Raw genomic sequence first — 11737 nt, 5'->3', positions numbered from 1 at the left:
GTAGAAGACACTTGCCCAAGGTGCCACGCAATGGGACTAAACCCAGAACCATGTAGTTGGTAAGCAAGCTACTTACCACACAGCCACTCCTGCACCTGTCTATTTTGCTATTAAAGGGCTAAAAACCAAAAAATAACACCATTTGAGAATATTAGGACGCTTTCTTTTTGGTTCTTAATTTAAGGTGAAATTGTCAATTAGGCCTAAAATAAGCACCACCAAAATATGAAAACAATATCAAGCAGCATCCACTGAGAAGTACAGAAACTTTAAAAATTTTAAATGCCCCTTAATCAGCTCATTAGTATTAAAATGCAACATGCCAAACAGGGCTGTAGGGTCAGAGTTGATAAAAATGTACCATTATAGTCATTCAATGTCTATTTGCCAGGTTGGCAGGGGTTGGATAGTTTGACAGGATCTAGAAAGCCACAGGGGTATACTGGCTTCCGGTGTCAGCTTTAGCATGCTTTCTACAGGTGGACGCCCTTCTTAATACCAACCACTTTACACAATGTACTGTACAGGATGATTTTTTTTTTTTTGTACCACCAGCATTAGTAAGGTTGCCGAGTGAGGGAGAAAGGAAGAGGGAAAAGCTCCCACTACAAAGTACAGGAGGAGTACTGGTGGGTGGGGATGGAGGTTATGCCAAGTATCAAAAGGCTAAAGTATGACAGTGAGACAAAGATGTCTTTCTGTAGAGGAGATACATGGTTACTCTATATTATATAGAAGGTTGGAGTAGCTGGGAAAGAGTTAAAGATGGTAATGATGGAATACTAAAGTAAACTCTGAAAGTACAGGAAGGTGAGCTTAAAAGAGGATACAGATGGTGGATCAGGAGAAAGGAGAATGGGCACTTTTATCAGTATGTGAGGCAAGAGTAGCAGCTGGTTAGAGATGGAGGTAGAAGAGAAATGGTTGATGGAATGGTTGTTGGGGGTGGGGGTGCCAACTCTAAAGTAAATGTGAATTATAATATAATGCATTAAAATTTCCAATTTCACAGACTAATTTGACAGCTTACTACACTGACAATAATCAAATGTGATTTTAAAGGCTTCTATGAAGAAGAATCTGCTTGAAGCAATTTTTTTTAATAAGAACAAGATGTTAGTAAATTTGGGATTTTTTTTTTTTTTAATCCTTACATAAATCTTTAATTTCTGTAAGCATAAACTTTCCAGTATGTCACAATTTGATTTTTATTTCATTTAATGTAATTTTTGACATTTTGTTTTTATTTCAGTTTTATAGTCAGACAATGCTTTGATCTCAAAAATGAAGGTTTATGTATCTAGATGAATTTATCTCTTTTAAAATGGACATTAAGTTACTTTATGTATTCAGTTTTTGTTTACCATTTTAAAAGTTTCAAGTTAAAACCAAAATATTCCTGGTTTTCTTTTGAAGTTTTCTTATAGTTTATTTTTTTATATAACCTTTTCTTTTGTAACTTTTGACAAAGAATTTTTTAAATGGCCCCTTATAAATTTAAAAAATTTCATTTTATGCATAATTCTTTTGAAGTATTTTAATAAATAATATCTTTAATAATGCCACAAGCATAAACAGATTAGAATGTTAAAAATTAGCCTGATAATATCACATTTGTTGGGTGTGTTGAGTGCTCTAAATCATCATAATCATCATCATCATTTACCGTCTGCTTTCTATGCTGGCAAGGGATGGACAGTTTGACTGGAACTAGTAAGCCGGAGAGCTGCACCAGTTTGATTTGTCATGGTTTCTATGGCTGGATGCCCTTCCTAATGCTAACCACCCCAAGAGTGTAATGGGTGCTTTTATGTGCCACCAGCACAGGTGCCATTTACACGACACCAGCAATGGCCATGATTTCACAGGTGCCATTTACAAGACATAAACAATAACCACAAGTATAATTTAATTTGGCTTGACAAGTTTTCATTGCAAGCTGAAATTGGTGGGACCATAAACTGAGAAATTAAATTCAGTGGTTCTGTGTTACCAATTCCATAACTTTGATGTCAAACACTTTCTGAACAGCAACAAAAAGTAAATAATATCACTAAAGCATTGAATACAAAACTTACAAAGATAATTCTATATTTCATGACAATCAAATATCATCATTTAACATCCACTTTTCCATGCTTGAATTGATCAGAAGGAAGTTTATTTGAAGCAAATTTTCTATGTGGATTCCCTATCTGTCGCCAACATTTCCTCAAAGACAGGCCAGTCCTTGCAGAATATTGACAATGAGTGACACTGCTTGTATGACAGTGATACTCATTTACAACTGTCACATGACGTTAAGACATGGTGTTAAGACAAGAGACAAAAGCATATATACATATATATATAAGAGAGAGAGAGAGAAAGAGACACACACACATATGTAAGCTTTGGGAGTTGAGACACAAATAGTAGTAGTAGGTTAATCCAGATTCTCACCTACTTGTAATAGGGAGAGAAATATCATGCATGAGGGTTAGTGGCTGTAGAACAATGGCTAAATGAATCTCTGCCAATCAAGTAGAAGCATGTTTCTTTGGCTTTTTTGTTTTTTCTTTTGTTGCTTTCCACACACTTTTAGAAAAGTGATCTTAGATAACTGGCATGCATAACAATATCACTGTCCCATATGATTTAGACGTGCTCCAAAGTGTAACTGTATCACTGAGCCAGGATATTCTTGAGTGTTACTGATAACATGTAACCCAATACAACCTGTTGCATGGTTGGGTCATCAATAACTAAATCAGCAAAAACACTAAACCTGTTTGGTGAATAGGGTGGTTTTTGGACAAGACCCATCAAAGGGAAAATGAACTCAAGAGAGTCAATGGTCATCTACTTAAAACCATCAGGAGTGAGGAACTCCTAACTGTTGTCACGGTATCCTTCTAAGTGAGGGACACCAATGTAAAAGCTGTGGTTTCATGCAATTACTTGTTATCTTGTCACAGAAAATCTGTCTCAATAATCTTTGTGTGACCCATACAAACAATATTAATATGTTCTCAGATCAACAGATCCAGGGACAACTGCTATCCATTTCTGGGTTAATAAAATAAGTACCAGTCATGCACTGGGGAAAATTTAGCTGACTGTACTGCCACTATTACAAGTTTCTGACCTTGTACAACTGTAAGATTATTATCTGCATTATTTCTACCAGAAACCCTGTTCACTCACACTTCCTGACACTCTTAAAGAATGCAGAGTTCTAAAACAGCCACAATCATGAAATGCACATAGGGAATAAATAATATAAGCCTGAGTTTATCATAATTTATCCTATATGCATGTGTGTGTGTGTGTGTATAAATTAATAAATAAATCGAGACCTTTGACGATTTGCTGCACTTAGAAAGATTTGTCAAGCCAAGTGAGATTGCAATTGTGGTCAGTGCTGGGGACATGTAAAAGGCACCCACTACACTCTGTAAAGTGGCTGGCACTAGGAAGAGCATCCAGCCATAGGAACCAAGCCAAATCAAACTGGAACCTGGAACAGCTCTCTGACTTACCAGTTCTAGATGAACCATGTAACCCATCCCAACATGGAAAGCGGATGCTAAATGATGATGATGATGATGACTAACTTCCTTGAATGAACCACTGCTAAATTTATCCATTTTATTCTAATGTTCCAAACATGATCATTATACCTTTGGATAAAACCTCTGCATTCCCATAACTGACACCAGCACCAAGGAAACCACACCGTGTTTTAAAGCCATGCACATATTACTCCAAAAACATCCTTATTGAAATCACTACTACTACCACCACCACCACCACCACCACCACCATTCACCACAGGAAGCTAATCTCATCTTCCGTTCTCAACACCTCAATTTTTATAAGGGTCTGCAAACATGCTGTAATAGGCTCAACCATTTCCTTTTCATCCTTTCAACACACACACACATGCACACACATGAAATCTTACTAAACTATCTGGTAAACCATTCAAAATGCTACACAACTAGTTGGTCCCCGATATCAGACAGATTACGATATCACCTGAGAAGATAGAAATTGCTCGCGTCTAGAAATCTGAAACTGACGTCAAAATGGAACATGATACATGCAAACTTAATAAAATACAAATAAAAATAGATCTTTGATGTTTCATACATATACAGGAAAAAAATTGTCTGAAATTTGCAAATTACAAAAGCAAATATAGATAGATGAAGTAAATAAACATTAAACAAAATGCTTATCGCCTTACCCCATGAATGGTACTTAAATCCTTTATCTTAAATTTGTTGAGATAGTGATCGAAAGTTACCACAGCATGCCGCTTATCTACACTGCTACCCTAAAAAATAAACAGAAAAAGGAAATTATTAATATGGGTTCATATTATTTATAATATTTATATACGCAAGTGTATAGGGAGAGGAGGTTTATGTTGTATGTTTATATTATATATATATTGGATAGGCAGAATTCTATATATTCTCTGATATATATATATATATATATATATATATATATATATATATATATATGTACATACACACACACAAACACTAACAATTATGCATTATTTTATGCATACATACACGTGTGCATATATCTAATGAATGTGGGGGGATGTACATATACACACAAAATCACACACATTTTATATATATGTAAATATGTGCAAATATATATGCACACAAATGTACATACACATAAAATACATATACATGTGTGAAAACATATACATGCATACACACATACACACACATTCTGTATGCTTGTGAATGTGTGTGTTCATCATATGGCCAACTATCCAATAATGACTCTTGGTGCCGTTATCCAAGAGTAAGCACGTGTGCATGCAAACTGATTCAGGATCCACGTGTTCATGCACATGTGGGGCACACATGCACACATGCATTGTGTTCCTGGTTGTCGATGGCTGTTGCTAGTTTTTGGAAGCGCATACTAGTTTTTGCCCATTTTCTCATTGTAGTCAATGTGTATATAAGCACACACATATACATACGCACACAGAGACAAGCATATGCGTGTGTGTGTGCGCTTTGAATATTTGTTGAGAACTTCTAGTGAAAAATATCTCACTAAGACAAATTATGTTGTACCCTGTGGAGTACATAGGTGTCTCATTACTTAGTTTTTTTGTTTTTTTTTTGAAGGAGCTTTCTCAGTAAAAGTACCTCCAACAAACTTTACATATACCTTGGAGAGAGAGAGAGAGAAAGAGAGAGAGAGAGAGAGAGAGAGAGAGAGAGAGAGAGAGAGAGAAAAAGAGAGAGAGAGAGAGAGAGAGAAAAAGAGAGAGAGAGAGAGAGAGAGAGAGAGAGAGATAGAGAGATAGTGTGAGAGAGATAGAGAGAGAGAGAAAGAGAGAAACTGGGTGATGCTAAGGTTATGGAATTAGTAAATGCTGTAATCAAAGATGCTCTCCTGCAACATAAACAGACTGGGGTGGGCAGGGCATGTAGTTTCCTGAGTAAGATGAAAGAATTCCGAAGCATCTACTACATGGATAACCATGTCTGGAAAAAGATCCTCTCACAAATCTAGTTGAAATACGAAGTCTGCCTTAAATCTGGTCTGGAGTGGGGTGATAGGGGAAAAAAAATGATATCCATGTGGAAAGTTGGAGATGGACTAAGGTTGATTTAATTGTTGGGGTACCATGGAGATGACATGGCAGCATATATGATGCACTTTTTACCAAAACATTACACACACACACAAAAACCAGTTTTGTCCAGCTAGATTTGTCACATTGTATGTGTGTGTGTGTGTGTGTGTATATATATATATATATATATATATATATGCACGGTGCAATGGGTAAATTGTTGCCATTTTATATTTCTAATTTCACACATGTGCATTGTCTGTTTTTGATTTTGTCGACTACACAGTATAGAAGAGTTAGTTGGGTACTGTCTGTGAGACAAACAGCATCATGATTCAATTTACTCTCCCAGAAATTTGGAAACAACATGCTGTACTGCTTAGCAATACAAACATTTCAGAGTGTTTGGGTGTCAATCTGAGGAGAGTGCAGAGGATTCAGAAAGAGTTGAATGACTCTAATGGTCATTACGAAGGTACAGCAGCTTGGAAAACTGATCGTTCCGATAAGAAAAGAACTCCTGAATTTGTTGGTGAGGTCCAGGCCATGATTAACAATGATCCCTCCAAATCAATCAGGTCCATCGCCAGGGACATGGAAGTGTTTGAGTTTCCTATCAGGCAGGTAATGCATGAAGACATTTGGTATTCCTCATACAAGATGAGAAAGGGCCAATTTTTATCCCAAGCCATCAAGGACAAGAGGAAAAACCATGCTATGAAGCTTTTGAGCAAACTCAAGTATCCCTGCCAACTGAACATGCTTTGGTTTTTCTCACACAGAAAAACCGTTGGCTTGCCCTATCTCCAAAACATGTACCAAGAGTGATAGAAATCAAACATCCAGTCAACATCATGGTATTTGGAGTGATCACTTGTGATGGTGACGTTAAGCTTCCATTCCTCTTCCCACACAACCTCAGATTCAACACAGAGGCTTACATAAAGTGCCTGGAGGAGGTAGTGCTGCCCTGGGTCAAGAAGGTGGCTGCTGGAAGACCCTATGTCAGGCAACAGGACTCTGCACCATGCCATATAAGCAGGGGAACCCAGTCATGGCTGTCAGACAATTTCTGCAACCACATCACCCCTAACATCTGGCCACCTAACTCCCCAGACTGCAACCCCCTTCATTATTATGTGTGGGGCACAGTTGAGCAAGAGACCAACAAAACTGCTTGTAACACCAAAGACAAACTGAAGGCAAGGATTATGGCAGCATTCATCAACTTAAACAAGGAGACCATCCAGAAGAGTTGCAAGAGATTCTGAAGTCAACTGAAGGCCATGGTTGATTTACTTTTTAGAGTTTCAACATATTTTTATGTAATTTTGGCAAATATATCTGTTAAAATAAGATGTCTGTGATATTTTCATTTTTGCATAATTTAGACAACAATTTATTCACTGCATGCACACACACACACACACACACACACACACACACACACACAAGAATTTGTTAGATTTTTTTATATATATAATTAATAATTTTAAGAAAATTTTTCTTCAAATATTACAACTATCAAAAATCTTTTGCAAAATCTTTAACACACGCACACAAATTTATTGGCATTTACTGAAAAATGAAAGTTCGAAACAGCTGCCCACATTTGTGCTTCCAGTTGAGACAGATTTTTTATCTAAGATCTAAAATAGTAGAATATGTGTGTTATTTTTTAAAAGAATAAATGCATTTTGATTCTATCTGTTGGTTTAGATTACAGCAAAACATTAGTAAATGGAACACTGACTTAAGAGTAGCAAAGTTATTATATTTCTAGAACAGAAAAAAAGAAACAGGAAAAGAAAAATAATTCAGTAAAAAAAAACTTGGGACAAGAGAAGAGGAAAATGTTTATATTTCAATACAAAATTACATAAATGTATTGTTGTTGATTTTTTTAAAAATGACTTCTAAATTATGTGAAGAAGATACAAAAGGTGAAAGAATTCAAACAAGATTTACAAGTGAATAAGAAAATAAATTGAAGGCTGAAATAGAAGGACAATACACATGAAAGAACTAAAATGTGTGTTTGAGCAGGATGTGGTGTACTCAAAGGAGAAAAAAAAAACAAGAGGAATATTAACCAAAGCCCGTAGGGAGGCGATTTCATCTCCATCGTCATCCAATATTCATTTTCCATGCTGGCATGGGTTGGACAGTTTGACAGGAGCAGGCAAGCCATAGAGCTGCACCAGACTCCAATTGTCTGTTTTGGCATGCTTTCTATGGCTGGATGCACTTCCTAATGCCAACCCTTTTACAGAGTGTATCAGGTGCTTTTTAAGTGGGACCAGAAGGGGGTACTTTCTATGTGGTGCCAGCATAGGTGCTTTTTACATGGTACTAGTACAGGTGATTTTTATGTGGCACCAGCATGGGTGTTCTTTTAACAAAATAACATGAGAGTAACAAGAGCTTAACATTTTAGCATTTAAACCAGCCTTATATCTGTCCCAAATATTCTGCCTGTTTCACGTCAAAAATGACCAGATCCTGTCTCTCACATCTTCCCTACAATGTCATAATAAAAATAAACAATCACACTGAAATCTCGAAGCTATGTAATGATGCATGTTCGATTCAAAAACAACGTGAATAAATAAACATTACATTTGACAGAGTAATCTGAAAGGTTAAAGAAACAGCAGTTAGTTTCTTTTTATTATGAATAACCAAATGACCGATATAATAAGCAAAAGTTGAGCTGAAAAGTTAAGGAATTTATACAGACTTAGCAACTGAATTTTAATAACTGACAGCAATTAAGAAATACGTCAATTTTGTTGTTTAAACTCGGGTCAGCTCTGGTCAAGCAGATCTAGGATTAAAGATATTCCCATCACAACTATCCTTTTTCTACCACTTACCCTCTCCTGGAAATGATGGTTTACTGAATACGAACCAACAAGGAAACTTCTACACAGTAATTGACCTTGTTGGTCAAAGCAACAAAATCTCTAGTGTATCTAAGATTTCTTTATCCAGTTTCAATGTGTCCTTCCTTTATTTTGAAACAGCAAGGTGAAATTCAAAGGAAATTTGGTTGGTATCTCTAGCAAGTTCAGCAGTCACATAGGAGTTCTCTTGGTTCATTTCCATCATCCCATTTCTAATAGATACAAGCAAAGTGATACACAACCACTTCAATAAATACATAGCCAGATTATCTATAAAGATAGATAAAGGTGGCGCATTCCAGACAACAGTAATACGAAGCTCTGTGAATATTGTTAGGAAATGTTCACACAGCATCTGTTAACTGTACATTTTTATGCTTGTTTTATTTTCCCACCCTTAACAAGTACCCTAATTAGCTTTGGTGAAAGGAAACTCCATGTATTTCTCAATCCGTGAATAATAAAGATAAGCAGGTACAGCATCTGAAAATGTTCAAAACAACAAGTGTAATGCCTGAACACTTGTGGCAAACGATAACAAGAAATACTCTTTTACTCTTTTACTTGTTTCAGTCATTTGACTGTGACCATGCTGGAGCACCACCTTTAGTCGAGCAAATTGACCCCAGGACTTATTCTTTGTAAGCCTAGTACTTATTCTATCGGTCTCTTTTGCTGAACCGCTAAGTTACAGGGACATAAACACACCAGCATCAGTTGTCAAGTGATGCTAGGGGCACAAACATATATATATATATATATATATATATATATCTATATATATATATATATATATACATATATATACATATATACGACAGGCTTCTTTCAGTTTCCGTTTACCAAATCCACTCACAAGGCTTTGGTCGGCCCGAAGCTATAGTAGAAGACACTTGCCCAAGGTGCCACGCAGTGGGACTGAACCCGGAACCATGTGGTTGGTAAGTAAGCTACTTACCACACAGCCACTCCTGCACCTATAGTTCAGAAACTACAAAGAAATGAGTGGGAAAGCTCCAGGAAACTATAAAAGTTATAAACTTCTGGTTAAAACGTTTAACAGACATTAAAATGTTCAAAACTAAAAGCATAAAGAAACAAAACCCCAAGACTACAAACAAATCATCTACCTGAGTACAACATAGAGAGTCTTAACAGTAATATTGTGGAGGACAAACACTCCTCTGGGCAGATGAGGACTCATTTCTAGATGAACTGAAAGAATACCACAAGGGAATGCATGAGTGTAAAAAAATAAATTTATTATTCTTGAAGGCATGGTTATGTAGTAAGAAGCTTGCTTCCTAACCACATGGATCTGAGTTCAGTCCTACTGTGGGGCACTTTAGGTAAATATCTTCTGCTATAGTCTTTGGCCAACTAAATCTATGTGAGTGGATATGGTAGCTGGAAACTGAAAGAAGCCCATCATGTATACGTGTGTGTGTGTGTGTGTGTGTGTGTGTGTGTGTGTGTGTGTGTGTGTGTTTGTCCCCCACCACCATTTGAGAACAGGTGTTGGTTTGTCTACATTCTCATAACTTAGCCATTCAGCTAAAGAAAACTATAGAATATAATACCAGGCTGGTGCATGGGGTAGTGAGTTTGATCCTCCGAATCAGACTGTGTTGTGCTCTTGAGCAAGACACTTTATTCCACGTTGCTCCAGTTCACTCAACTGTAGAAATGACTTGTCATGTCACTGGTGCCAAGCTGTATCGGCCCCCTGTGCCTTTCCCTTGGATAACATCAGTGGCTTGGAGCGGGGAGGCTGGTATGCATGGGCGACTTCCATGAAAACAACCTTGCGTGGACTTGCGCCTCAGAGGCGAATTTTCTAGGTGCAGTCCCATTGTCATTCATGACCAAGAGGGAGGATCTTTACCCCTAAAACAAAAGCACTGGGGTCGCTTTGTTCATTTTAAGCCTCCACGGCAGAGCCCCACCATGGCAGCAGCCCAATGAGTGAAACGAGTAAAAGATATTGATCAAAGAAATCATAACTGTATTTTAACTTAATAAAAAAGACAAAAAGATTAATAAAGATATAATAGGTGTAGATATGGCTCTGTTGTTAAGAAGCTCATTTTGTAGCCACATGGTCTCCAGTTCAGTCCCACTGCACAGCACTTTGGGCAAGTATTTTCTACTATAGCCCTGGGTGTCAACCAATACCTCTGAGTAAATTCGGTAGGTGGAAACTCTGGAATCCCCATTATACAGAGTTAGCCATCAGCAAATCAAAACCATTTAATTCCAAAGATTTATTTATATTTAATCACTGAATGAATTTAATAAAAGCATCTAAATATGAAACATCATGAAAATTGTTCAAATAGAAGTCCTTCTTGAGCGACACATTTTTCCATTCGAGTCAATACAGAATTACACATAATATTTATGGAATTTTGATTTACTGTCAGGTGACTTTTGGCCAAATCTGTGTACATCCCTGCAACTTGGTGGTTCAGCAAAAAAAGACCAATTAAATAAATGCCAAGTTTAAATAGTAATGGGTTGATTTGTTCCACTAAGCTACTCAAGGCAGTGCCCCAGCATGGCCACAGTCTAAAGACTGGAATAAATGAAAGATAAAAGATGTTTATTACATTAGTTACAGATGGACGATTAACAAGACCATGCTCATGTTTTGTGCTTATGGGTATGTGTATGCATGCATGCACACGTGCAGCAGCATAATTATGTGCACAAAGGTGCACCAGCATAGTTAAGAAGTTTGCTTTCAAAAATTTGTCCTATAGTAGAAATCCCTTAACAAAAGGTACCATGTAGTAGGATTGAACTAAGAACCACAAAGTCAGTCAATATCTTGTGACTAGATCTGGCAAACTGGAACAGTGTAGAGGGCATTGCATGTGTTTGTGTGTAACTCAAACAGTCAGGACTTTAATACAAGTCAGGCATTACTTCCCTGCACTTTTGGAATTCAATATTTATACTAAATACAGGCATACATTTTCCATGAGTTCAAACCTATAAAATATATTAATTGCAGCGAAAATGAAGTCATCATTTCTGCCTTTTCACTCAGTGTCATTACACATTGACAGATAGACAGAGAGAGAGATAAACAGAGACAGAGATAGACAGAGACACACAGAGACAGAGAGAGAGACAGAGAGAGACAGAGATAGACAGAGACAGACAGAGACACACAGAGAGAGACAGATATATATATATATATATATATATATATATATATATA

General features: G+C 36.8%; 1 protein-coding gene across 7 annotated transcripts in view; it reads right to left on the bottom strand.

Annotated features, from left to right (window-relative positions):
• The window catches only part of LOC106869485 (centrosomal protein of 170 kDa), a 393016-nt gene that overhangs the window by 235575 nt on the left and 145704 nt on the right, over nt 1-11737 (bottom strand). For all 7 annotated transcript variants that reach the window (XM_052973757.1, XM_052973759.1, XM_052973755.1 and 4 more), the window contains one exon: nt 4232-4321. In XM_052973757.1, coding sequence (XP_052829717.1) covers nt 4232-4321 — 90 coding nt within the window. The remainder of the gene's footprint in view (nt 1-4231; nt 4322-11737) is intronic.

Source organism: Octopus bimaculoides, chromosome 16, assembly GCF_001194135.2.
Source record: "Octopus bimaculoides isolate UCB-OBI-ISO-001 chromosome 16, ASM119413v2, whole genome shotgun sequence".
In the NCBI taxonomy this organism is placed as follows: Eukaryota; Metazoa; Mollusca; class Cephalopoda; order Octopoda; family Octopodidae; genus Octopus; species Octopus bimaculoides.
Note: the sequence above shows the minus strand (reverse complement) of the source record. Positions and strands in the feature narration are given on the sequence as shown.